Source organism: Malus domestica, chromosome 14, assembly GCF_042453785.1.
Source record: "Malus domestica chromosome 14, GDT2T_hap1".
Lineage (NCBI taxonomy): Eukaryota > Viridiplantae > Streptophyta > Magnoliopsida > Rosales > Rosaceae > Malus > Malus domestica.
The window spans coordinates 11,192,405-11,219,789 of record NC_091674.1 but is presented as its reverse complement, the minus strand read 5'-3'; the positions used below and the strand labels follow the sequence as shown (position 1 = coordinate 11,219,789).

The 27,385-nt window shown below is 38.6% G+C and overlaps 3 protein-coding genes across 3 annotated transcripts; 1 reads left to right on the top strand and 2 right to left on the bottom strand.

The window, feature by feature from the left end:
• Nucleotides 1–1,514: 1,514 nt before the first annotated feature.
• On the bottom strand, nucleotides 1,515–5,419 carry LOC114820994 (probable mediator of RNA polymerase II transcription subunit 26b). The gene is made up of 9 exons (XM_029092518.2): nucleotides 4,241–5,419; nucleotides 3,993–4,061; nucleotides 3,792–3,874; nucleotides 3,311–3,363; nucleotides 3,099–3,217; nucleotides 2,952–2,979; nucleotides 2,527–2,834; nucleotides 2,331–2,421; nucleotides 1,515–2,101 (listed from the first exon to the last, which is right to left on the bottom strand). The coding sequence occupies exons 1-9, from the start codon at nucleotides 4,730–4,732 to the stop codon at nucleotides 1,977–1,979; spliced, it is 1,368 nt and encodes a 455-aa protein (XP_028948351.1). The 5' UTR covers nucleotides 4,733–5,419; the 3' UTR covers nucleotides 1,515–1,976.
• A 12,044-nt stretch (nucleotides 5,420–17,463) lies between these two features.
• Nucleotides 17,464–22,498, bottom strand: LOC114821079 (amino acid transporter AVT1A). The gene is made up of 12 exons (XM_070811962.1): nucleotides 22,251–22,498; nucleotides 21,198–21,478; nucleotides 20,588–20,802; nucleotides 20,249–20,272; nucleotides 19,982–20,162; nucleotides 19,653–19,872; nucleotides 19,436–19,571; nucleotides 19,335–19,346; nucleotides 19,057–19,210; nucleotides 18,681–18,724; nucleotides 17,849–17,911; nucleotides 17,464–17,736 (listed from the first exon to the last, which is right to left on the bottom strand). The coding sequence occupies exons 1-12, from the start codon at nucleotides 22,430–22,432 to the stop codon at nucleotides 17,644–17,646; spliced, it is 1,605 nt and encodes a 534-aa protein (XP_070668063.1). The 5' UTR covers nucleotides 22,433–22,498; the 3' UTR covers nucleotides 17,464–17,643.
• Nucleotides 22,499–22,967: 469 nt separating this feature from the next.
• LOC103433360 (ankyrin repeat-containing protein At5g02620-like) lies at nucleotides 22,968–24,140 on the top strand. Its single transcript, XM_070812561.1, has 3 exons — nucleotides 22,968–23,032; nucleotides 23,157–23,566; nucleotides 23,780–24,140. Exons 2-3 carry the CDS (start codon nucleotides 23,174–23,176, stop codon nucleotides 24,122–24,124), a joined length of 738 nt encoding a protein of 245 aa, XP_070668662.1. The 5' UTR covers nucleotides 22,968–23,032; nucleotides 23,157–23,173; the 3' UTR covers nucleotides 24,125–24,140.
• Nucleotides 24,141–27,385: the final 3,245 nt, after the last annotated feature.

The following is a 27,385-nucleotide window of genomic DNA, read 5'->3' as shown; positions in this document are numbered from 1 at the left end:
CGAAGATATAGCAGCCATGCAAGCAAAACGTGATCGATAAAACTCCAATCTTTATGTTTGCCGTGACAAACAAAAAAAACACCAACTCTTCTGTAAACTCCTAGCTTTATGACAATACTCTATGGGAAGCCTTAGTTGTCGTGTCTAGGGTTAGCAGGGACCGGTGTTTATATACTAGCAAAAAAGTCTTAGATTCCGTCCATAAGGGAAAACTAAAACTCTCCTTTCTTGACTCTCAAGTAAAATATCATAATCATATATTATTAAGGATTTCATCAATCCTATTTCCAATATAAGACACCTTATATAGGATTGATATCTTTAAGAGATCAAATCACAATTAACATTATTCTCCAATATTACATTCCTATTACATATAGTAGACCACTTAAAGGTTGATTTATATTGGATAAATCCAACATATCTATGGGCTAAAAAATAACATAATATACAAGGCGATGAAAAATGTGCAGTCAAGTATATAAATTTCTAAAAATAAAATGCGTCTAATGAAACCTTATATACCAACTACTTTGGGAGTTGGCGAAAAACTTTCCTAGACTTCGTTGGGGTGTGTCTAGGCAAGGGCTTGGTTTTTTTTTGGGTTGCTCTTTGGCCTTTTTTATTTTTTCAAAATCCAGGTCCGTTTTCAAAATCCATGAGAAGAGATCGTGGAAAGCTCTGCCATTCTTGGTTTCAACGAAGAAGAAAGAAAGAAAGAAACTGAGTTTCTCTCTCCAACTCCCATTTAATTGTTGCCCATTTATATTTCACCACCTAGCATTTTGATTAACAAATAGGTGCCCCAACTGCCTCCATGTGGCCCACTTAGTCTTATTTCTCTTGAAGTTCCCTATAATTGTACCCACTCAGCGTTATTTCCCTTAAAATTCTTCATAACCTTATTTCTAAAATTCCCTGTATTTGCTTACAATAAAATAAATAATTACAACAATACGACACAATTTTCATGCTCATCTATATTAAGGAGTGAATAATATAATATAATTATTATATTTGATTTAGATACAATTATATTTGAATTACAAAGTATTATAGTTTATAAATATAACTATATATAATAATATTAAAATTTTAAGTCTCATGAGACTTCGCTTCACGACACAAGGCTTTCGTCTAGGTGAGATTATTCATAAAACGCCTTCACCTTTTAAAACATTGCCTCAAACACATGATTAACTAATTAATTTGCCACTTGGGACCATGTTTTTGGTTTCTCTATCTTTTGCATTAGTTTTCCACACAAAGAAAACGGAATTTAAACACAAAGTGAATCCACAAAATATGTCAAGACGATTAAAAAAGTTTCTAGGATAAAGAAATAGAACAAACAAATAACAGCCCAAGTCAGGCCTTATTGTTTCAACATCTTTCATATTTACCCTTGCAGATCAGTCAGGTGAATGAATTGAATGCTTGTGTGACAGGCAATGAAACTTTCGAACGAGCACTTCGTCCGTAAATCTAATATAATAGCAATGCAGACCTAAAAGTAAGGACACATGAAAGTAATCTTATTGTTAATATGAAGGTGCTTACAGATGTTCGTTATAACAGCAAAGTAAGCAACTTTATATAACTCGAGCTACGTAAGTCTTGGACTGTGGAAGAAAAAGAATATGTTCGAGGGTAGTCAGTTAAATGAGCAGCGAAAATCAAACTTCTCTATGGATGGCTCAGAACCAAGTAAAAAGGAGACTGCATAAGTAATAATCCGCCTCCGAATATGAATTAAAGGGCCTCTATAAACCTCACTGTACTGAGTTTACGGCAAGTTTCAATAGTTTCTTGCTTCTGAATCTGAAACATCCCCTCCCCGCCAAGAATGGTGAATAAATTTCTCAGTTTTGACACAAAAATGAGTCAAGACATGACATGCCGGAGAGTTTGCCCCTGTCCACTGAATTGAAAATGGCAGAACCTTCAAAACTATCAGTCTCCGTTGCACAAGTGACTTATCTCCGTCCATGAGCCCAATGCCGATTTTGGTTTCCAGGTCTCCCGTGTGGATTCCTACGCGCAAGCCCTTGCTTGGGGAGATCATGCAACTCCATAACCTGTACCGTCCTTTGTCTCTTGGCTGTTGAGCCAAAGAAGGATTATGTAGGAATACATTAGTCAGATTGAAAACTTGGACAACAACTGATTAGTGAAACAGAATTTGAATCTTCAACAAACAATTAAACCTAGCATTTAACCCACTTCAACACCCAATGACTGAGACTTTAACAGAATAAATGGAAAACGCCTTCCGAGAAAACCTCAAACCACCATTATCATATCCTTGGTCAGTAGTCAGTAAGACATACCGTTCTCAGCCTGTTGATAACGCTCTTGGAGCTTTCTTTTTGTGGCTTCGAGTTTCACTTGGACTGCAACTTCATCTGAACACTTGAATTTCTAGTAGATCAAGAACAGAAATCAGATCAAGAATAAAACTACAGATTGAAGGTACAAGACCAGTAATTAGCTCCTAGCTACAAGTAATTAGTTACTAGCACCTACATTTTGCTGACCAGCGTGTTGCCTCTTTTGAATGGCAACCTTATCTGTTTTTTGCTCGATCTTTGTTTCACTGTTGAGCTTTTGATCCATACTAACTTTGGGAGGTCTGCCAGGCCCATAGTGAGTGTTTGAGGGCTTATTTGGCTTCACAACTTCTCGTTTCTTCACTTGTTCATTCTTGTTTCCCTTAAGAAGCACATTTGCCTCATTTGAATATTGTTGGTTCTGCTTAATAGTATTTTCTTTCTCCACTTCTCGCTTTCTTCCATTTTCACGGTACTCAGTGAATTCCCCGTTGTTTCGAGGATCTGAAACAACATCCCCCGTTCATAATCAATGAATCCAATAATTGGGGAATTCAAATAAAGAACCAAATAGCACAAAGCTATCCAACAAAAACATAATTTTTTGCAAATTCAACTCACTTCCATCATCATCCATGCCGTCAAAGAACTTCAGTGTGGTTGTTGGACATCCAAGAGAAAAGAAACCAATTAGTTTACAGCCAATCATGTTGGAAGAAAGATTACTTTCCTCTCCAGAGGAAAGAAAGCAAGGAAGAGGACTAATACCTGCGAGAGTTCTATTGTCGTGGTTTGATTAGCAAGGAAAGCTTCATCAAGAGGAGGAGATGGTAGTCCTTCTTCATCATCAAAAGATGGATTAACAGAATCTGACATAGTTTTTGTGCCTACAAGTTAAAAATTAAAATCAATTTCCATGAACCAGGAGAGAATTGAAATTATGGTACAAATATGTCTAACGTAAACTTAAGAATTCATACTGGCAATAGCTGCTGTAGCATTGACCCATTCATCTACCATGCCTTTCCAACCTCTGCAATCCACAAAATCATGTTAAAGCACAGTGGTTTCAAAATCTAAGATAACAAACACAATGTTAAAATCGAAGTAGTCATGGCCCCATATAGCACTAAGTTACAGGGTAAAGAAATAAAGGGCTTCCTTATCTAAATGATTCAGGCACACAAAGAAGCTGAAATGAGTCATGGTGTTTCTTTGTCTAAGAATTCCCTCAAGAAGGTTCCTTATCAGCCCACTAAACGAGTTAATGCAAAAAGACGCTTTCAACTAAGAAGCAGCAAATATGGAATGCCTAAAAGCAGACTAGGGGATGGTAAGCAATAAGCAAATCAAAGTATGAATGGAACAACTTTTAGAAGATATGGTAAATACAGGTATGGTCCCCCGAGTAAACACAAAGAACAAATAACCATTGCCAAACTAGGGTATACAAAGTCATACGAGACAAGCTCTCGAGCAAGATGACGAATCTGCTTTGATCCATGCTTTTTGAGACCACTAACCGCCTTTCCAATTTCAGTTGCCTGGAAAAGAACAAGTCTTGTTAGTGCATTGCATACATACAATGGCGAAAATCAACAACCGATTGACGAGATGGCAATGTAAACGAATAACTTAACCAGATAAAAATAAGAAGCGAACCTCGAGAGTCTCCACATTCAGAGCCATCAACTGAAGCTTCCTCAAAGAGTCAAACAATACCGTATCAGACTGCCGGAACATTGACACAAGACGAAAATCAGAAACCGAAAACACAAAAAGCATAGCCATTCTTAAACAAGTTCGAAAACCAATCACAAAAAATGGAGAAATTTACTACGAACTCAACCTCGAGATCAAATTAACAACAATTAATGGGTAACAAGAGAGAATTTTGCAATGAATACTACCTCTTGTTCGTAATCAAGAAACATGTCTCTAATCCTGAAGACCTCCCCAAGAGTTTGAGACTCTTGCTCAATCTCATCAGTCAAGGCCTCAGCCAATCCATAGCTGTCGCTGCTAAGCCCGCCCTCATCATCTCTGCTGCTGCTATTCACCTTGCTCTCTTTACTGCCACCGCCCTCGACTTCCCCTCCACCTCCATCAAACCCACTTTTACACCCTCTGTGCACATCGTCGCTGCCGCCTTCGTCGTCATCTCCTTCTCCATCGCCGCCAGGCACGGTGGCCAATTCGACTTGTTTTTCGCAACCCGAACACCACCGGGTCAATCTGCTGGAAAACAACCGCTCTGCTATCCGATCCCGCCGCAATCTCAACTCCGTGGGGCAATCGGAAGCCGCCACCACGATCGCATGGTCGATTATATCAAAAATATCAGAGTTTGCAGTCCGAAAGTAATCCCTCCAATAATTCAGTGACCCGGAGTTGGTCGCCATGGCCGGCGGGCGCCCCAAAACCCAACAACTTAGCTCTGGATTGAATCACACAGAGATACGAGACCGATCGGGAGAGATGGGATTTAGAATCGATCGGTTTCCGGTACGAATTTGGTACGAAATACAGAGAATCCAACGTTTCTTGAACCGTATCAATTTATTGATACAAAATATATGATCAGATATTCGGAAATGGAAGAAAAATGAACGATGATGAATAATACAAAGTCAGATTTCTTCTTCTTTTGTGTAAGATTCTGATTTCAATCTTTTATTATTGGGAATGTGTAGGGACTAAAGACCCGGCCCTGGATGGATGGTGTCTATCTTTGAAGTTGTAAACAAAGACCAGGGAAGGGCAGGAACCATAAAAGTCAGAGACATTTTTCCTTTCAACAACCACCCACCCCTTGAAAAAGTAGCATGACCATCCGATGGCTCAATGATTAGAGACGAATTTCAAACCCCTATTCTACACAATACGGAGTTTAGTTGTTGTTGTTGGTGAATCGCATGCCTCTCTAACAAAAACAAGTGATCCATTGGTAAGGGCGCGGACTGTGGCTCCTAGCAAACAAAAAAAGGTGACCACAGGCAAAGTAAAAGTCTCCGTAACCGTTCCGAGCCCAAAATGAGTCATTTGTTCCCCTTTTCTTTAAAATTATAAAAAAAAAAAAAAAAAAAAAAGGTCGCAAGCATATCTGTGAGTTTTTCGGACCTACAAAAGAATAGACTGTCGTAGCGAAATCATCCGCTGATTCATTTTTAAAGAAAACATAAAAAATATAAAAAAATGATTTTCTATTTGATGTACAGTGTTGTTGTAGATCAAATTTAGAAAGAGACAGATCAACAAAAGAGGGGGCAGAACTTATTCGCTCCTTTGTGCACGTGCGCAATGTGTAACACCTTGTTTTAGGTAACAGCGCACCGCGCGTCATGTACAATGTATGTAAAGTTTGCAGTCGCACTGTTTGACAGTTGACTCTCATGAAATGGTAAAACTCTATTAGTTACACTTAATAATTCTGAGCACCCTAGAATTATGACTCTTAAATTCGTAAATATTAATTTTTATAAAAAAAATTCAAAATTATCCAAAATCTCACATTAACTACCAATATACCCTCTAATTAAAAAAACCACACACCAGAGAGATTTACTATTTTTGTTCGTTCTTTTTTTTGTTTCTTTTCGATTTAAGGTTCTATATTATAATTCAAAAATAAAGAAAGAGGAATGGTATCGGTTCTGAGGAATTGAGCTAGTTTTATTCTCAAATTCAATTCATAACTGACAAACTTACAACTAAGGCCATGGAGAAAATTACACAAAAATACAATTTATGTATGCTCTTGTGCAAGATTCAATTGGTATTTTGCATAAACTTTCATGGAAATTGCCATTACACGTTCTCATGGCATTCTGCATAAAATCAACTAGGATTAAGTTTCAATTAAATAAAACCTCATGGTTGCAAACGATTATTAGTTACAATCTCACATAAGCACAAAGTACAAACAAATCTCCTAATTGTTAATAAACATTACAGCTTTTAACATATTAACACTTATGTGTATGGTAACTGTTGGACTTGTGTCTTAAAGCCAATTCGTAATATTAGATATTGTGTAACAACTTCATTTTAATTAATTAAACAATAAGATAATATACATACGACTTAATGTATGGAAGCAATGTCTTTAACGAGATTAGTGCAGGATAATATGATAATATACATAAGGCTGAACGTATGGAAACAATGCCTTAACTGAGATTAGAGTAGGGAGACTTGTATTCTATAGTCGCTTAGTCCTTCAACAACGTTCCTAGTAATTTAGAAAGTCAACTCGACATTGACAATCTAAAAAGGTCGGTGTATATTGCATTAAGGTTAGCATAGTCTTGTTCAACACTTGCTAGTCATGACACAACTTGAGCCGAATATCAAAATGGGCGTCAAAATCAAGGCATGATGGCCGATATCTAGAAAGAGACCAAGCTCTAATATGCAAATGATGTGTAAAAAGTACGAATAAATTAAAACCAAAGTCTAGAACTAATTTAATCTAGGAGTGAAAGTGCGCAATGCAGGAAATTCATGCAGTGTAAAAGTATAGACAATAATGCAGTAAAGGTAAGAATATCTAATACTGCGTAGGAAGAATATTCACAACTAATAGGAAATAGAGTTTTATCACAAATAGTCCTTGAAAAGACCCATTGCCACATCTCAACCCGGGCTCCACCACATCCTGGGCTCGACTCCGCCGTAGCATGATATTGTCTGCTTTGGGCCCCGAGCATGCCCTCATGGTTTTGTTTTTGGGAACTCATACGAGCAGAACTTCCTAGTAGGTCACCTATCCTGGGAATGCTCTGGCCCCTTTCTCGCTTAATTTCGGAGTTCCTATGGAACCCGAAGCCAATGAGCTCCAAAAAGGCCTCGTGCTATATGGAGGTAAGCATGTACATATAAGGCATAGAGAATCCACTCCCCTGAGTGATGCGAAAATTAACTTAACACACAAATTTAACCCTTTTTGACAATTGTAGTATAAGTATACGTAGGGATCGTTCTGGACCGGGGATTAGGAGGGCTTGCTAATAACCTCTAAACTGACTCAAAAACATAAAACTAAACTTAAAAACACTTAACAAGACTCACAAGACTCAAGGCAAACTTAAAATACTCAAAACAGGTTAAAACAACCAAATAAACTTAAACTAGACACTATGAATGACTTTGGACGAAAATTGACTTTTACTTGAATCAAAACACTTAAAAACACAAATTAAAATAGATTTGAAACACTTAGAAACAAGAAACTAAAAGGGGGGTTTTGATTTGGATGAAGTTGAAACAAACAAACAAGTATGAAAAACTAGATAGATTGTAAAACAAATTTGAGAAATAAGATGATGGATGGGATAGCTAGAGGCTTTTTCTCTACACATGACATGTATGCAAACAATTCGATTTCCAGTTACTACTTCATTGAATTATGAACAATAATGCCCTAAATTAACTGTGACATCACTAGTTAACCCTCAAATTTTCCTTGTTTTATTGGATTGGATGACATCATTCGACAACCCAAAACATTCTTCAAAAGTTCCCTACATGACATCATAATAGAGATACAATCAAAGATCATTACGTTTAATGAAAATCATAAGCATTGACAAAGCACTTGCAACTATGGCATCATGTCACTCATGCTAGAATTAAACTTAACTCGATCGTTTATAAGCGACCTCCACTACTTATGAATATAAGTTTGTAACGATTATGTGAAACTTTCTTATATTCTAGCATCGGATTTATGCATGTCAATTAAGTGTCGACCCTTAATCAACAAATACAAATAAGTTATCAATCAAATAGTTAAGCCAATTGCATTCACGATTCAAGAGTTCATAACTGGAATTTATCAAATCATATTACACACATAATCATGGCTTTGAAATCACCCCTAGCTAATAGGGGTTTAGCCACTCATATTCACAACAAAACGAAAGAAAATGAATTTAAACATTGGAAACAAAAGAAAGAAAACACCTAAACACTCTAACAATCCAAGTTGGACAGCAAGCACGTCCAAGCACTTTCCTTTCCTTCCTTTGCTACGGCACAAGGTGTTGGTGAGTGTTTGAAGGTTTGTTTGTATGGAGGAATGGATGTAAAGATGAATGGATGTGTTTGGATGAAGGTTATATTGAAATGGGGATGAATGATCAAGCAAAAAAACTAAGCTCTATGGTTGCCCCACACACTTCCTTTTATAAAGGAAGTGCACGGCAAGGAGAAGAAAATGGTGGTGTGTGCAATGATTCAAGGATGAAAATGAAGTAATGATGCAAAGCATGAGGGGTAAAATGGAATGGTGTTGCAGCAATGAGTGCATGAAGTGGTGTTGAAATGATTCAAAGGTGAAAGTGAAGTGATGATGCAAAGCATGGGGGGTAAAATGGAGTGGTGTTGCAGCCATGAATGCAAGTGGGGAACATGAATGATTGTGCACATGGTAGAGAAAGGAAAGGGAGGTGGAATGGTGCATAAATGAGTCAAAGGTGTAGGTTGAGTCATGATGCACGGCATGGGATTCCAAATGTGGTGGATGGTGCATCAATGAGTGCATGTAGTGGAGGTAAAAGTTGTATGAAATCTGATCGGTGAAGGGGACAAGGAATATGCAGCAATTGAGTGCAATGATTCAATGTTTTGGTGCATGAAATCAGAAATAATGAAGGAGACAAGGGTGGTGCACGACATGAAGGGATAATGAGTGTAATGGTGCATGAAGGGGACAAGGGTGATTATGCATGACATGGGTGGAAAGGTGAGCAAATGATGAATCAATGAGTGCAAGGAGGTGAAAGGATATTGTGCACATGGTAGACAAAGGAAAGGAAGTGGAATGGTGTATCAAATGAGTGCAAGGAGGGAACATGGATGAATATGCATGGCATGGGTGGTAAAATGGAGTGATTTATGGCAGAAAATAGGAAAGGAATGGCTCCCTTGCACGGCAAGGAAGAGAAATGGTGAAGGATGGTATGGCTTGGACTTTTAGGGCAGGTTTAGGACTTGTAGAATATGTAATGAAATGTCCCAAAGTATTTAGGACCCTTCATGTGGCTAAATCTTTGGTAATTTAGGATTTAGGAAAGGTAACAACAAGATAAGGCAAGTTTGACTAGTCTTTCCTCATTCTTAATTGTTTCCCTGTCTTCCTTGGTCCTCAATTTATTTTCTTCCTTTCCTTGGCACATTCCTAGCTTCTTTAGATCTTTAATTTCGTCCAACCACTTTGCTTCATATGCATGCAATCCATTTCAGCCTTAAATTGCTCCAAAATGCACCAAAATGCACCAAAATGCACTTTCTTGCCAACTTTGTTATTATGACCTACAAACACACGAAAATAGCTTAAAATACATAATTGACTAAGAAATAACACATAAATGCACAAGAACAAGCTAACTAAGTCGCATACATATACTCCTATCACTGAGCGATGTGGGATCTAACACCCACTCCATCAAGATGGCCCCTAAAATTGAAAATTGATCAATATAGTTCCTGAAAATGGGTGTCTCAAATCAATATATCCTTCCTTTACAATTCTGTCAAAAATTATTTTCGTCCCCCGCCCTAGGGTGAGAGGAAATATTTAATTTTTTATGTTTTTGAAATTTCCTAATTTTAAATTCTTCTAATTTCCTCGTTTTTTCAGCTTGATTTTGTGTTTTTCCATATGGGGTTTTCTGGGTTCTTCAAGCTACCAGCTCAGGCACCATCCCCGCTATCGTCGTCTCAGTCGGCGGCACTCTAGAGATAACCATAACTTCGCTAGCGAGACCCAACAGTGAAATTACTGAAATACCTAAGAAGAGAAAGAAGATGAAAGGGTCCACTGGTGAGTTTATTGACGTGCACGACTCGAGTTTATAAAGACATTAATTAAAAGCTTATTTATAAATATCTTCTTCTTTTTTTTCCTTTTTTATAAGCTTATATTTTTTTTAAATCACATAGCACTATTTAATTAGACTTGTAGGACCTACTCATTAGCGCATAATAAATATTTTTTGCTAGAATTGTAACGGAAAAACCACATTGATTTGCAAGGCCTATTTTCAAAGATTGCATTGATTAGTGTTCAATTTCAAGAACCATTTTAATTGAGTGAGTCAATTTCAAGGATCATATGTGATAAATACCCTAACAAAAAAAAATCCTCAACTATTATAAGTGGACGTCATAATATGCCAATGAAGCTTATAAGTGGATGTCATAATATGCCAATGAAGCCTTGCTCACCACATAATCCAACTACTAAGTTTTGGCGGGACCCAAAACAAAAAGTGAGTGGGCAAAATAAGAATTAAGAAAAATTTTGGTTATCGCAACATAATATTCCTCACTGTAAAACCGTATAGTTTCAAAATCATACTACAAATAAGTATGGAGAACCAACTCGAGCAATATAAAATCAATCATGCTAAGGATACAGGTAAATCACAAATATCTCAACAAATGTAACTGTTGACCCTAAAAACTACCAAGCCTAAGTGGCGCGCAAGCTGAGTAATTAATAAGCTAACTACGTCATTCGGTTATGTGTGGGGCGTGCCAACTCGTCGGCCAAGTTCGACCATGGAGTACAATGTGTTGATGTTGTGTTGAGCGCGCAGCTAACTTCTTGATCTTGCAACTGCGGCCGAGGAAGAAACACATATCGGCCTTCGGGTTCTAGAGCCTGAAGACAAGGCTACTAGTTCTGCGAACTTCAATATCAAATTCGGCTTTCAATGTGCCGAATGTAGTAACCTGTAACACCTCACTTCGCCGAGAAAGCTAATGAGATGACCTCTACCAACAAAGGCTTGAAAATCCTTGTCGATCGAGACTTAGATAAATAACTAGTCAGTTGAGAAGCAGTGTTGTTTATCCAAACTGAAGGTGCACCTTGATCACCTGATTTTACGGCTCCAGTGTTGTTTATCCAAACTGAAGATGTCTTCAGTTGCCTTCACATTGCTATTTATCCAAATTGAAGATGTGCTGACGGGAAAAAGGAAAATAAAAATCTCAAGGTTGTTAAGAGGTTTCGCGTAAAGAGACAATTTGCGCAAGACAATTTGTATGTTGAATTGGATGGGCATTTGCATGTTGCACATCGTCTTCTATTTATAGCAACGAATCTACTCATGGGCGAACCAAAGATGCACTCTGACTAAAGCTCCTAAATCCAATCCGATTAGGTTTCGGCCAATCCAAGTTCCAACATGTCTTTGAACTAAACTATATAATAAACCATATTCATTTCCTAATTCTTAGCGCCTTCAACTTTGAGACCCTTCGTTGTACCAGGATTCGACTTCTTTGCCCTTATCCAAACCAATTCGTCTCATAATAGGACTCGGCCAACCTGATTAGGCAGTCTATGGTGGCTGGACGACCCACAATACTTTTGGAAGAGTACTGGGCCGAGAACAAACCTAGGCTCAACCCAATAATATTACTTTGGGCTCAAACATTGCCCCTCCCTTCTGAGGTCTTCGGCCTGCAAATCTTGGCCGAATTTTGACCTTGAAGAAGTGAAATCGCCCCCTTAACATATTACTAAAGGACACTGAGAGACCTTGAATTTCTTAACCACTGAGACGCATTTATGGAGCACGATTACATAATTTCAAACATGTCAGGCCTTTTTGCCACGTGGCATCTTCCAGACATGTATGCCCCCTAATAATGACGCCTAAGTCGTGTGGCTTACTGAAATGTTGTTTCATTATAAACTCACCACCAATGCAATTGTGTAACCTTGATTCACAAACTTTTCGGCATCCTCGAGTTCGTGCGAGCATTGAAACATCGTTTCTTTGTAAAACCCGCCATCACACGCCATCATGCATCCTTAATCTGCGAGTTTTTCAACCTCTTCACCTGGATTCTCTAAGTATTCACCATGATTGCATGACATTGATGTTGAATCTACCCCTAACTTTTCAAAATAAAACCATTGGTCTTCTTCCTCAAAGCCTATAAATACCCAACTTCCTTCATTCAGACTTTTATGCTCTCAACATTCTCAAATTTCTTTTCCATTTGCTCTCAAACTCAGAAAACCAACCTTAATTTGAAACTTAGAAAACCTTCATCCTCTTCAATGGTTGCCAATACATTCCTTACTAAGTTCACCAAGGAATGCAATAAGTGCCGAAGCATTACTAATGGAAACACCATCAAGACCATCCCATTTGATGGTGAACCAAATGTTCTCCATTAAACTTTTGGCCTACTTCAAGGATTATGTCCCAGAAACCATCATCGAAATGCTAAAAGTACACTCCCTAAAACCTTTACTCCAAGGGTATGATTGGTCGAAATGGGAATCGGGCAAACCCCAAGGTGTTTGGCCTTCAACTACTTCAGCCTGGGCTACTCAATTGAAGCCACACTTCGGCGACGAGTGGAGATCTCTTGGCATTTTTTATGCCATCAAACTCTCGACCATCGAAATGAATTTAGACTAAGAACTTGTGATGGCTGCTCTAAGCTTTTGGTGCTCGGCCACTAACATGATGGTTCTTCCCCTCGGCCCCCATGGTCCGACGTTGTTGGATATCACAACCATACTTGGTATTTCTCCAATGGGCCTCATAGTCAATGTTGCTCTATCCAGGTATAGATTCGACTTGGACTTGAAGACCATTTTCGAAGATCATTCCGTTGAAGCCTTGATGCAAGAAGACCAAAGGCCGTCGAAAAAAGAAGCACAGAAGCTGCACAAGAATTTCTTTAACTACAACACCCTAATCACCCACTTTGTCGGATCGGAAAGGGAAGCTCTTAAGAGGGGGAACACATGGCCTTCTTATTCTATTGGTACAACAAGTATATTTTCTATGCCAAATCGAATAAGTGCCTGGCTGAGAACATGCCAGTTGTCAAAGCCCTGGCCAGCGGTCATGTCTTAGCTCTCAGCCCGACCATCCTCGCTAACCTCAATCGATGTTTAGTAGATGCTTTTGCAAGGAAGATCGACCCCTACCAAAATGGTTTGCTCTAGGTCTTCCAACTCTGGCTGTAGGTCTATTTTTCAATGTTGCGGCCAGAAGTCCCAAGCTTCAACCTTTCCGAAGCAATAGGCTTGAAACTGGCCTCACGCCCTTTTCCTGCTCACACGGCTGAATTAATCTTCAAATATTTCTTCAGCCTAGAGGGCTTGTCAGACGATGAATTCCAAGTCTGTCATCGCCGAACATATCCATCATCTATTGTCCTCCCACAATCAGCATGGGAAGAAGCCAAAGAAGCTGATATTTGAATGTCATAGGGATCATTTATCATTACTCGCGACCTACCCTAAGGTTGCAAAGCCTGACGAGGAAGCTGGGAAGTTTATCATCTCGTCAGCTAGGCTATCTCCAAGGGTGCCCCCTACCGTTCCTTGATTCTCATTTGCTTCTGAACCGATAGCGTCTCTCTAGCTCTTCGGAGATAGAATGTGAAATAATCGAGCAGGGGTTTGATGAGTGATGTTTGAAGTTCTACCTTTGGCCGAACACTCCAGAAACCTGATGTGCCATCACCTTTATCGACTGGTGTGATGTTTACACTAGGGACTTTTTTAGTGTTTTGGTTGAGGAAATCTCCAATAAGCTTTTTAGCGATGGACCCAAAAAGACTCTCGCCCCAAAATCCAAAGAAACGGCCCAAGGTATAGACCTTCTTATTTCTCTTGTTCATCTATTTATTTTGAACTTCATTCTGACCTAAACTCAAGTGTTTTTAGGTGGCCGTACTATAAAGAAGGCCGAAGTGGTTGTGATGACCGTGGTTAAGAAAAAACTTGCCCCTCCTATGAAAAAGGGGACAACCACTGTGCCAACTCCGTAGAGCAAACGACCCCACCCGGAAGCCAAAACGGTAGAAGATGCTCCTCAGCCTAAAAAACGTGTCAAGAAATTGGCCAAGAAAGGGGAGTAGAAGATTCACGTTATCTCTAATCAAACTACGGGAGCATTAGCGTTTCTCTCCCTCCTCATGTCGTCGAGGCCTCAACGAGAGAACTGCAAAATCCTTCAATGGATCAGGTGACTAAAGTTCACCTCATTATTCCTGCCGTGGAGGAACCGGTCATCACTCCATTGGTCAAGGGTCCTGCAACTCTGGGGCCGACTGTTACTCCTAGGGTTAGCCCAGTAATTGTTGCTGTGGGGAAGACGGCCACTTTGACTGAGAAAAGTCTCAAAGAACTTCTCATATTGTTCTTAAAGGATCTCATTCTTTATTGCTATCTTGTTATTCTGAGCCTCCAACTCATTGACTTTAGCTTGAAGAGCGAGCTTTTTCCTTCCTTCTTTCATCGTTTCGCATTAGGTGCAAAGGGGGTGTGATTTTATGTGCTGTGGCTTCCTTCGCTCCCTATGTTGGAGAGGGATGTCTGGTCAAAAGAGAGTGTACGAATGGTGGAAACCAGCTTGACAAAGCTGAAGAGAGTAGGAATAAGTGCATTTCCCACAGACGGCGCCAAATGTTGATGCACAAAATCGGTGAGGACTATGGTACAACAGAAAGTGTCAAGTTTGTGACCTTCGCTAGATTGCTCCGGTCACTAGCGTGGATAAGTATGTAAATGGATAGAGACAGGGAAGCAAACACAAGATGTACGTGGTTCACCCAAATTGGCTACGTCCACGGAGTAGAAGAGTTCTCATTAATTGTGAAGGGCTTACATAAGTACATAGGTTCAAGCTCTCCTTTAGTGAGTACTAGTGAATGATTTAGTACAAATGACATTAGGAAATATTGTGGGAGAATGATCTCATTTTATAGAAAAGAGTTTCTAGCTTTGTTCTGACATTGACACGTGTCGTGTTGTGATTAGCTTCTGATGTCGACACGTGTCGCGCTGTGATTGGCTTTCTGGTTGGAGGGAAACTCTTTTGGGTCCTTGACGGTATAACGTTGACCGATGCTCAATAGTTTCGGGATTGGTCAAGTATGGTACAAACACATGTAATTAATTAGGTGTTAATGATTTCACATTAGGTTGTTTATTTAGAACATCAAGTTGGTTTTTCAGATTTTAAAAATCCAACATAAATATTTTCATGAGAAATGCCAAAGAGACTCTCAAAATGAGACTTTCTATGGACTCTCTACCACTTTACAGTTTAACGTCAGTTTCAGTTGCTTGATCTTTCCAAAGGCACTCGCAACACCTCTGAATATCTTCAACATGCCAAGTCTCTCGCTGATGCTCTTGCTACCATAAGTCAGCCGGTCCCAAACTCTGATCTTGTCACCGTTGTTCTTAAAGGCCTTGGTCCTGACTATGCAAGGTTCGTCATCGAGGCCCTGAACCTCCCCTATTTGTTTTGGAGTTTTCAGAACATTGTTCATGCTTGCTAACCTATGAAGCCCAACACCTTTTCTTTACTCATCTTGCTATTCAACTCAAGTGATGCTTGTTGTTCATGGCCTGCACCACAGGCCCAGCCTCACCCTTCTCCTGCTCCAGTTCAACCAGCGGCTTACCAGGTTCAAGCTCAGCCACTTGATATATCCTGCTCCGGCTCGTCCTCACAAGCGTGCGAATCCTAGTCGTGGTGGTTTCTTTAGCAACCGAGGTGTCTTTGGTCGTGGTATCTGGTCCAACCACTATTAGGATCCCTCTCCTAACCACGCTGCTGGTGTTCTTAGCGCCCCTTCTAGATTCTGGTGCACATTTTGTAACACGTTTGGTCATCATGTGATTGCGTATCACCGTAGGCCTGTACCCTCTCTGCCACTGTTTGCTGATCCATCATATATCCACAATACCGCTGCACCTAATCCTATTTGGTTGTTCGATATTGGCGCAATGCATCATATGACAAACAATGACAGTGCTCTCTAGGATCCCACACCCTATCACGGTAATGCTTCTGTTATTCTTAGTAGTGGAGATGTCCTCTCTATTAGAACTTTTTAGTTGCAACGGGAACACGGGTGGTACACCACGTTTTTTTATGTAAGTGGTGAGAAATTTTATTTTTTAAGTTATTAACTTTTTAACACACATATCTCACCATATCTCTCCTATTACTCGTAGTATGCCCCTAACTATTGGTTCATCTACTTTTTGTTTGAATGATGTTTTACTTGTTCCTCGCCTTCATAGAAAATCATTTGTGCGTTTAAGTTTACTCATGATAACTCGATTGCCCTTACATTTTTCCCTCACTGGTTTTCTTATCATTGACATTGCCCTTGAATCGCCTATTTTTTAGAGTCACTGTAGGGATGCTCTTTATCCTGTCACTTCTACCACCACCTCACCCACAGCTCTCTCTGCTGCCACCTATCATTTGTGGCATTTGCGCCTTGGCCATCGGTCCGCTGATGTCTTATTCCTTTTATAGCTCGAGTCTTCATCTAGTTCGTCTATTTTAAGCTACCTTTTTCCTTCGAATAAAGTTGCAGCACCATTCTCCTTTTTAATTGGTACACTCTGATGTGCGCTCCAGTATCTGACCATGACACGTTCCGACATCGCCTTGCCGTTAATCATATTGCTCAGTTTATGTCAAGGCCTACCAATGCACATCTTATTGCTGCCAAATGTATTTTGCGCCACATCAAAGGCTCTCTAGACCTTGGTATTGTGTTTCGACGTTCTTTTGGACCTCTCACTCTCTATGGTTATTCTGATGTTGACTGGACTCGCTGTCCGGACACTCGACTTTCCACTTCCGGCTACCTGCTTTTTCATGAACCTAATCTTATCTCTTGGAGCTTAGCTCAGCAGCCAACTGTCTCCCGTTCTAGTGCCGAATCCGAGTATCGTGCTCTTGCTCATGCATGTGCCGAGTCCATTTGGCTCCTGTCTCGTGTGAACTTATCCATCTTGCATCATCACCCATATTTCTTTATTGCGATAATCTGAGCACTACCTACGTTGGCAACCAATCTTGTCTTTCATGCGTGGACCAAACACATCGAGCTAGACTACCAATTTGTCAGCAAGCGTGTCAAACTTGGCAGTCATAAGGTTCTTTTCATTCCATCCGTTGATCAGCCCGCTGATGTTCTTACCAAAGGCCTCTTCAAGCAACGCTTTCTACTCTTGCATTCCAAACTCATCTCTCCCAGACCGGTCGAGTTTGCGGGGGGATGTTAGAATGGATTCTCCTATGTATAAGGCTAGGTTTGCGTGCCTTGTGGGCATAGGTTTTGTTGTAAATGCCAAGTCATGATTGTGTATATAAATGTACTATTATACATCAATGAAATCATCCAATTATATTTCTACACATACAATATGAATCTAAGATTAACGGAAGAATGCATGAGCCGCCGGACCAGCAATGCACCAGTATTATTGAACTGTCGAACGAATGCCTTGAATATTTCAATAGTGATTCACAATTTTTGACAGTGCAGAATATGTACCCAGGGCTGCAGCAATGATGCCCAAAGCAGAAATCGTGATACTCGAAACAACCTGAATAAGAGGAAAAGTGAACCAAAACTTGTCACATACTGCTCTTTGTTACAGCTGCGTATGCAAAAACGTTGTTAACAGATCGTATAAGGTATTCAGAGAACTCCCTAACCTGTGTCCTTGTAGCTTTCCTTCCAGCTATTCTCAGAAAGCATAGTGATGGAACTATTACTGACTGCAACCAAAGCCACACACATCAAATTGATTAATTTTGATGTCCTTGCAATTATTTTATATCAACACGAAAAGAAAAACGAAAAGAAAAGAACAGGAACAAACAGAATAGACGAACATAAGAGCTGTTCGCATATGTTGAGCGCTCACAATTGATTTCTATCACAGTTTGCAGGCTACCACAGACCATGCAATTTACACATACAGAAAAAGGACAAGTACGGCTTTATCAAACTCTATTGCTTAAAGATCTTCTTCCTGGAATAGTTGTGTAAGTCTGACAATTCCTCGCATTCATTCTCACTAATTTACGGCGAATTCAATTAATTTATCTTTCCTTGGAGACAAGTAGGTTTCAGCAGAGCCATCTGGTAAAACTTTCAATCATCAACTATGTTATTTACGTGATTTGGTTTCTTCCTGAACGTAGTTAGAGTAGTAAAATATCATTGGCCTATGGCAAGTGTAACCTGTTACCTGCACTAATTGGTTTCGGTTTTTGAAACTAAAATATGCAGCATCCTGGATCTAATTGTGTTCAATAAGCTTCCTATGACGGCCAAAATTGTAATTCACATAAATTGGTGCTCTAGGTGCACACCAGTAATCCACATGGTGATCACTCGTAAACACGCATATGGTAGCTCGGTTGTACTTCGGTGGTTAGATTTCATGATTAGTAATGCCAATGTCGACTTTAACTACTTATACGTATTGCACCATTTTATGAACTACAACTACGTAATTGCTGAATAGTGGTGTCATCTTACCACAAGAATACTGAGTAGAGAGCCTATCAAAGCCATCACAAGACCTGAAATAAGAGAAGTGCAACTGAGGTGGTTAGGTTTACATTCTGATTAACAGGAAGTTAACGAATATGCGAGTACCAATTATAAATGCATTAAATACTATCAGGCCCTATTCTCCTTTTCTATTAGTTATCATGAGCAAACTTTCTGATAAACTCCTTGAACTCATAAATGTTGCAAGACACGGTGAAATATATAGTGGATAAAATTACCTTATGGAAGTTAATTACTAGGCTTTGAAGATTATAGCTATTTCATTATAGGGCTCGAGTGGTAAAGTTCTGCAGTGACCTAGCTTAAAGGGGTAAAGTAACTGCTTGAAGCGTAAACTTACCAAAGAACGGGATAAGAAAGGCGGAAACAACAGTAGAAATGACGAGTGCTGTTCTTAAAAGAATGAAACACCAGGAACTGTTAGAAATTCTAACTGGCAGCAGCTCCTCAATACTCCTTGCTAACGGGTTCATCAACAGGGCATATTTGCTCAATGTCAAGGAAGCAAAGAAGCAAATATAAGAAGTAACCACAAAATGATCAGAGTATATCCACAGAATTTTCAGAAGTAATGCACACATGAACACACACATATTTGTTCAAAGGATATTTGCTCAACGGGTTGATAACCTGTTAAAAAGCAACAAAAACAAGCTCAGTGAACCGTAAAACACACAAATATCCCATTATTAATTGAGAATCCACAATTTCACACTTACTGTTGTCCACAGTGCAACTTGGGACAGAAAAGCATGTGGTGGCATATTCAAAGTAATCTGTGACAGAGTGCGTTCACCAAACATGAGATATCCCATGACTGCAACACTCCCATATAACAGAACGCACAAGATAAAGCTGCATGAGAAAAGTGCAAGGCATAAGAATGAAGGTCAAGGAAGGTGAATGCACAAAGTTGAAAATAATTCATATTTATACCATATTATTAGCGCCTTGCTAAATTGTCGTCTGTCTGCCATGGATTGGTATATATTTGGAAAGACAGTATGCCCGGCAAAGCAAAACCCATACACACCAATTACAAGTGGAATTCCATTCCAGTGCACTGCTGGAGGGGTGTGATGGAACCCAACCCCACCAGCTGTACCAAGTAAAATCACGCATAGAACAATCAAAACTGTGACAATGACCCCACCAGCTGCAAAAGGAACCAACAAAGGATTCAGTTGATTGCATTGCATATGAACTCTTTCATATTTTCAAAACATGGAAGCATCATGGCATTTAAAAGAAGAAGTTTGCGACACCTGAAAGGAATGAAATCAGACGAAGATCTTTCAACCAAACACTTGGCAGAACAATGAGGGCAGTTACTACTCCAAATAAGTGCATGGAGTCCAGCTGAAAACCAGCCCAATTCAAAGATGTTCCTGGGAATAGCCTGCTGAGATTATCTCCTTCCAAAATGATGAATTCTACACAATAAGACTGCATATATGGAGAAGAAATCTTTTTGAGAATAAACCACTTAAGGTTCAAGTACAATGTAAAACTAGAATCAATATTTCACTTACGTATAGTTCTGCGTACAAAATGATCTGCACCGATATCAAAAGACCAAAGATATTAGAGAATACTGTATAAAAAACTGACATGGAAGATTTAATAAAATCATCCAGAAAATACATTGAATTTGTAGATCAATAAAGTTCAGAGATGCATAACATCCAGTATGAGGAATTGACTGACAGGAAATGCGAAGAATGAAACCATCAAATTGGCAACCAAACATGCTAATTAGACTGTTAAAAGTACTGCAAATAACTGATATGGAAGTTGCAACTTACAGAATTAGCTTGGTTTCATTTTCTGATCAGTCAAACCATATACAGTGCCAAAAAGTTTAAACTTACAGATATGAAAAGACGCCCATATCTTCCAAAGGCAGCTTCTCCTAAATCCGGGTAAGTTTTGATGCCTTCTTTACTCTCAAAGCAGTATCTCATGAGTATGGCCGTGTAACAACACACAACTGCAAAAAGAAGTAGCACCACGATACCTGCCCAGCCAGCTTCTTTCATTGTAGAAGGTGTTGAAAGAAGCCCAACTCCTGCCATTACATTAATTCCTGTCCAGAAAGATGTGACACAATGAATTCAAGCAAATACAGCCACGATACAAACGTTTAAACCTACAGAATGCAGAAACCAAATAGATCCATGCATTACTATTACATACAACCTTTGCTTTCTAATTATAGTATATTAGTAAGCAGAATCATATAAATTGAAGCAAATAAATAAGTGCATAAAAAGTTTCTCCCACAATCATTTTTCTAATATCGGGGGAAAAGTATCATATCAATCAAAGGAAACACCATTTCACCAACATCAATAACTTATATATCATACATGAAGTGAACAACTAAGATAAGAAAAAGGGCGACCCCACTCCCCACTTTGCGAGGGTTGGGGGAAGTGAACAACTCAGACCAGATGTTTAAATTTAAATCAAATAGCATACCATTGAAGACAGTTTGAGTGAAGCTACACCCATGACCAACAGGTATTTCTCCGGTCAGATGCTTATGCAGTGTCGATCTCTCTGATAATAATGATTGGTTTACTGAGAACCTTTCCGAATCACCCTTTTGAGGAAAACTTTCGTTGGTAGACACGAATGGAGACTTTCCAATCAGGTCTAAAATGCTTTTCGAGTAATTTGTAAAGCTTGCATTACTTGGAACAAATCCAAGATTCGCAATATTTGGTGATGCTGCAATTGAGTAAGAATCGATTGTCTCCCTGCCCAAAATAACATAAAGTACATAACGATAAAAAATGAGCAGTCAAGTACATAAACTTCAAAAGAAAATACGTCTAATAAAATATTACATAACAACTACATTCGAAAACAAATTAAAAATGCGTCTAATTAGTTTAGTTAGCATGCCTCATTGAGAACTTAATGACACCTATGATCTAGGACGACGGTATGGAGAGAATGTATGTGTAGTAAGCTATATATCATCTTTAGTAACCTAAGTTGTTCAATACTTACTCCATTACAGTAATGGTGGACCAATTTAACCATGAAACAATACAAGGAGCAGCTGCTTTATCGGTACTGCAGTCTATGAGCATACAAAATCCGTTGCTTCTATGATGGGTAATACTGTTAGGCTATAATGTGTCTCCTTCTCAAACACATTATTAACTAATTAATCTGTCACTTGCTGACCCATTTCTTTATCTTCTCCGTAAAATCAAGAAAGTTGAGGTTCCGCCGTAAAATCAATAGGCAGTGTGGGTGAGTATCCTTACTCTGTATAAGCACATGCAAGGTCCATTCTCTCCCGGGTGTCGGGATTCACACTCTCATCACACAAAAAACAGAACATCTTGGTAATTCAATTTTATACAGAAAATGAATCAACATAACTTTTCATGAAAATTTTCGAGGATATCGAAGGGAACCAATTAAGAATGCGAACATGGCGGATCAATCAGGTGAATGAAGGCTTGAGTGAAAAACAATGAAAGGAAGATGTATATACACACACACACACATACATACCTGTAACTCTGAGGCCATTTGTGAGAAGAAAAACTAACGGGAGAGGAAACCTCATGACGGACGCCATGGCTGCTGGTGGAGCTGCTCCCACTCTCGCTCTTGTTCTCCTCAATGTCATCTTCTTCGTCTTCACTCTCGTACAGAAATGGATCCGATTCTTTCTCCTTACCCTTCTCAGCCATTGTTGAGACTGCAATGTCACTCGTCACCCAAAACAGACACCACACACAGAGAGCCGAGAGGATGAATGAATTTGTACCCTTGTTAATAAATTGTTTAAATCAGGCACTGTGAGTTTGGCACTCCTAACAAATAACAAGATGCCACGTGTAGGTGTAGAAAAGGACTTAGCTACATCCGGAGCCGTAGCATCTTTAACAAATAACACAATGCCACATGTTTTGATTTTCTCACGAGTAGAGTTGTGATACAGTTACCATTTATTTATGAAAATTTTAACGAAAAGCACCCGGTACTGTTTATTTTAACGAAAAACCGCATTTTTATACTAAAAAGTCAATCCTGGTACTATTCACCTTACCCTTTATTTTGTCCTTATCATTAAAACTCAAAGTTTTCAAGCCCTTTTCATTAGTTTTCCTTTTATTTATATCATCTATTCTAAGACTGGGCAAACGGGTACAGGAACTGCAGGTCGGGTAGGTAATGATGGTTCGGAACGGGTACGGGCTGGTTCCTACTTTTTGGGTGCCCAGATCTCTCAGGAGTGTCAAAACAAGGCCTTGTAATCACAAAAGAAAATCTGGTTTCTTGCGTATACAGTTCGTACCTCATTTGATTTGTGAATTTTGTAGGAGACTAGGAAAGTTTTGTAAACCATGATTGAAATCGATAACATGTAACTTATCAAGCGGATCATCTTAAATTGTTCTTTTAATGTTTCAGAGGTACTGAAGATCCTCATGGAGTCGATTCCAGAACTTTCAATGACTGTTGATCGCGCAAACACCACGGCATTGCACATCGCTGCAGCACAGGGACACACTGAAGTAGTAAGTTTTCTTTTGGAGACTGGTTGCAGCTTGATGTCCATAGCAAGAAGCAATGGGAAAACTGCCTTGCATTCTGCAGCAAGGAAGGGGCATTTGGAGGTGGTCCAGGCCCTCTTGAGCAAAGATACCGGATCTGCAATAAGAAAAGATAGTAATGGCCAGACAGCTCTCCATATGGCAGTCAAGGGACAGAATGTCGAATTGGTGGATGAGTTAGCGAAGGCAAATCCTTCGTTGATAAACAAGGTAGACAACAAGGGAAACACTGCCTTGCACGTGGCAACCGGGAAGGGTCGAGCTCAGGTAATGAAAGTTGTTAATTTGATATATAATATGCAAATGAAAATCGAACTTCTATAAGAGATCAAATGGATCAATGCTTGTTACTGAGTTTTCGATCATCACTTAAAGTTGAATTATCATGAATATGTTATTCAATTAGGCTTTGGAACGTGGTATTAAAATGGTTATTTGAATCAATCATAGATTTAAGCCCTTGAGATTGGACTTTTACAGATTGTTCGAACGCTGTTAAGTTATAAAGGAATGGCGAAAACCATCATTAACAGATCTGGAGAATCTATTTTTGACACTGCTGAGAGATCTGGGCACTCAAAGATTGCCAACATTCTAGCAGAGCATGGAATCCGTGCAGTTTTTTCAAACTACAATTTGTGCAATATGTGCAATTTTTTTCAAACTGCAATCTGTGATTTTTTTCATACTGGAATCTGTGTAAACTGTAAACTGGAATCTGTGCAGTTTTTTCAAACTGCAATCTGTGCAGCAAACATTTTTAAACAGCAAAAAAAAGACCTGTGTACCCAAACCGAACCGGCTTGTTTCAACTGGGCCGAGTAAGGTCCGGTTCCTATTTTCGGAATTGTAATGCCTGGCCCCCCCCCGGGTCTCCTTTAATTCAGGGTCTTGTCCAGTCCCTTCAAAAATGGGCCTGGCCCGGCCCATGCCCAGCCCTAATCTATTCTATACATGTAACGGAAAAAGGCCAAATAGGTGATTAATGTCAAAATGCCAAGAAAGCTCTTTTGTTTTCTTCACAATCAAACCTTCAAAAGTAACTAGGACAAATTGGTATAAAAAAAACAAAACCATAATCGAACAAAAAAAACTGTATTGGAAATGAATAAATAAAAAAAATAAAAAAAATAAAAGCATTATATTTATCGTATCCGGATACTTTTTGTGAGGATCTTGGGGATTCGTCAATTGTATCAGTTCATCATACATCGTGCGGTCAGAAATCATATTAAATTTATTTATTTAAAATTAAACACAAATAGTACTTGACAAAAACTAACCGCAAGATGTATGATGAACGAATACAATTCACAAATCCTCAAGATCCTCACAACTGAAAAGATCTTGTTGGATAGTTATCCTATAAAATTTAGCAGTTTTACGGTTAAAATGTAAAACAAAGAAAAAAGTGCGTCCAATTCCTCATTTTCTTTTAAGGCCCTAAAATACAACATTTTAATAAAAACAAAAATGAGCACTTTAATAAAAACAAATCAATTAAAAATAGAGAAGAAAAAAAAAGAAATTAACACAACTAAGGGCATTTTAACAGGAGTATGAAACCTAGGGGTGGGTTCGGTACGGTTACCGTACCAAAACTCTTGTACTAATTACCGTACCAAACTTTCGGTTTGGTAAAATCTATTACCATTACCGTACCAAACTTTCGGTATACCGAAGTTCGGTATTGCCAAAAGTTAGGTTGGCATGGTATGGCAATGGTAATTGCCATTTTGTTTTGGGACAAAATATGTTTTTGTGTTTTTAACCCAATTCAAGGGCAAAACTTTTTTTTTGTACCTTTATCTCATACATTATAGATTAAATTCATCTATTATTCATCATTCACAATTCACACATAATAATTCAAATGAAGCATCAAGATTCATCATGAAAATTAAGCTTACAATCCAAATAAAAGTTACGAACCAAAACAAATAGAAGTTAACAATCCAAATAGAAATTAAAGTTTCAAACCATATGAAAATTGGAAGTAAACTTCAAAAAGGAGAATTCATTGATCAGTTATTCAAGCTTGAGATGTCGAAGCTTTTGGAGGAGGCATTGAACTTGTAGAAGATTGAGTTTGTGTCAAGCTTACATTACAAACAAAGAAAACATATTAATTAGTAGCAAGAAGAATTAAAGTTGAAAACCATTTAATAACAAATTTACTAAAAAAATTAAAGTATATCTTTCTTGTTTTCTCTTCTTCTATTTCCTTGTAAAATTGAAGCATATCTTCCGTTGGTCCTTGTAGAAGTTTACTCCACCTGCTCTAAGCCAACCACTAGTACACAATAGTGTCTCAATTATTTTAGGAGTCAAGGATACCCTAAAAGGGTTCACAACCCTCCTCCCTAGACTAAATGCATTTTCACTAGCAACAGTAGAAGTGGGGGTTACAAAGATATTTTGGCTATTTGTGAAAGATTTAGGAACTCTTTTGTGTTTGATTTCCACAATTTTAAGAGATCAAAGTCACCAACAACAATGCTAATATAAGTAAGGTTTTATTTTCAAATTATTGAAACATTATAAATATGTGTTATATAATTATGTATTATATAAATTATAAATTATAAATTATATTGTATTTTCGGTATGGTACGGTAATACCATGGTAATGGTATCCATTACCAATATCGTACCATGAAATTTCGGTACGGTACAATACCGTACAATTACCGATTGGTACAAAAAAATTGGCACAAAATCGGTATGGCACGGTTGGCAATTCGGTTGGCACGGCAATTTGGCAAAAAAATCCACCCCTAATGAAACCGCAGGGCAGTTATCCACGTACATTCCCACTCTCCCACTCTCAGAAATATGAAACACGTTTTCAATGGAGAACTGAAAAACTGCTACTCTCCCCATTCATACTATTCTCAAACACAACATCATAAAAGAAACAAGCAATTCGCAAGGGAAGATTAAACTAAACGAACTGCAATCCCTCTGTGGGTGGGTAATTCCTACAGGTATGTCTCAGACTTTCCTCTCGATAGTTCTTAAAGTTCTATAAGCTCTATAAGTTCTGGTTTAACCGTGTAAGTATTCTCTTCCCAAGTTCTATAAGTTCTGCTTTAATTTTGTTGGCAGGAGTTAAAAGAATTTCGTGTTTCTGACATTTGAAGCAGCAAAAGCAGTCCTCAAGAAGACAATGGAGATGATGACAAAATAATAAAGCCACATTTAGTTGCGAATCTCTATGAGGATTAATGGATCATGCATCTCGCCCTCGCAAAGCAAGTGATCAGGTTGAAATCTCTTGAAGAGAGTTAAAACAATCCTAATTAGCCAATCAACCTTTAAAATGCCCCGTCTTCATAACATTGTTCATCGTCTTGATTTCAATCTAATTATTTGTGACAACCTTAATCACTTAATTTCCAACCTTTTTGTATTGCATCAATACTATCACATTGAACGAAAAAGGTGTTTCCGATTTATGTTTTAATCCATTTTTATTATCATTAGTTTAGTTCTTTTCTTTAATTTGGCAGGAATTGTGACATTTTCCTTTCTATGTTAATACCATCTATATATATAATCCCACCGGATTTGCTATTGTGATGATCCCTTCCATCACAATAAAAGCCACAATATTATAATAAGGTTTTGATTTCTCTCTCCTTTCTTGGTGCAGAATCTGCGTGAGTTCATTCAATTTGTAAATATAGCAAAGAACACAATTTTAGCCCCATACAGTGCAATTAGTTTTCACTAATATGGTTATGCGGCTTTTATTTTCTTCTTCTCATATTTAAAAAAGAAGGATTAAGGCGATGAAGGATCACATGATGCTTTGGAACAATTTGAGAAAGAACCATACTTCTTCAAATAATAGTCATTTATCTGTAACAGTTGCACAAGGTGTGTGTAGAGTTCAGTCCCAAGGTCTCTTATTTTTTTCATTTCTGTTTGTCTTCTAATTTCAATTTTTATGTGAGAGTATTAGGTTTGCTTTCTATGGCTTATTTACTTGGGTTTGGGATGCGAGAGTATTGATGTATGCTTTCTTATCAACGAGTTAGGTGATGGCTGTAACGACATGTTCCAACTTAGCTTGGTTGATAC

Bases quoted from the DNA above. Each gene is read 5' to 3' on its own strand.
- LOC114820994 (XM_029092518.2), bottom strand. From the start codon at position 4,732: ATGGCGACCAACTCCGGGTCACTGAATTATTGGAGGGATTACTTTCGG. The intron at 3,218-3,310 runs GTATGAATTCTT...TTTAACTTGTAG, and splicing joins TGCTACAGCAGCTATTGCCA to GCACAAAAACTATGTCAGAT. The intron at 2,980-3,098 runs GTATTAGTCCTC...ACCACACTGAAG, and splicing joins CGACAATAGAACTCTCGCAG to TTCTTTGACGGCATGGATGA.
- LOC114821079 (XM_070811962.1), bottom strand. From the start codon at position 22,432: ATGGCTGAGAAGGGTAAGGAGAAAGAATCGGATCCATTTCTGTACGAG. The intron at 20,273-20,587 runs GTAAGTTTAAAC...ATATCGGTGCAG, and splicing joins ATGGGCGTCTTTTCATATCT to ATCATTTTGTACGCAGAACT. The intron at 19,873-19,981 runs GTGTCGCAAACT...TTCCTTTTGCAG, and splicing joins TCTGATTTCATTCCTTTCAG to CTGGTGGGGTCATTGTCACA.
- LOC103433360 (XM_070812561.1), top strand. From the start codon at position 23,174: ATGGAGTCGATTCCAGAACTTTCAATGACTGTTGATCGCGCAAACACC. The intron at 23,567-23,779 runs GTAATGAAAGTT...GGACTTTTACAG, and splicing joins CCGGGAAGGGTCGAGCTCAG to ATTGTTCGAACGCTGTTAAG.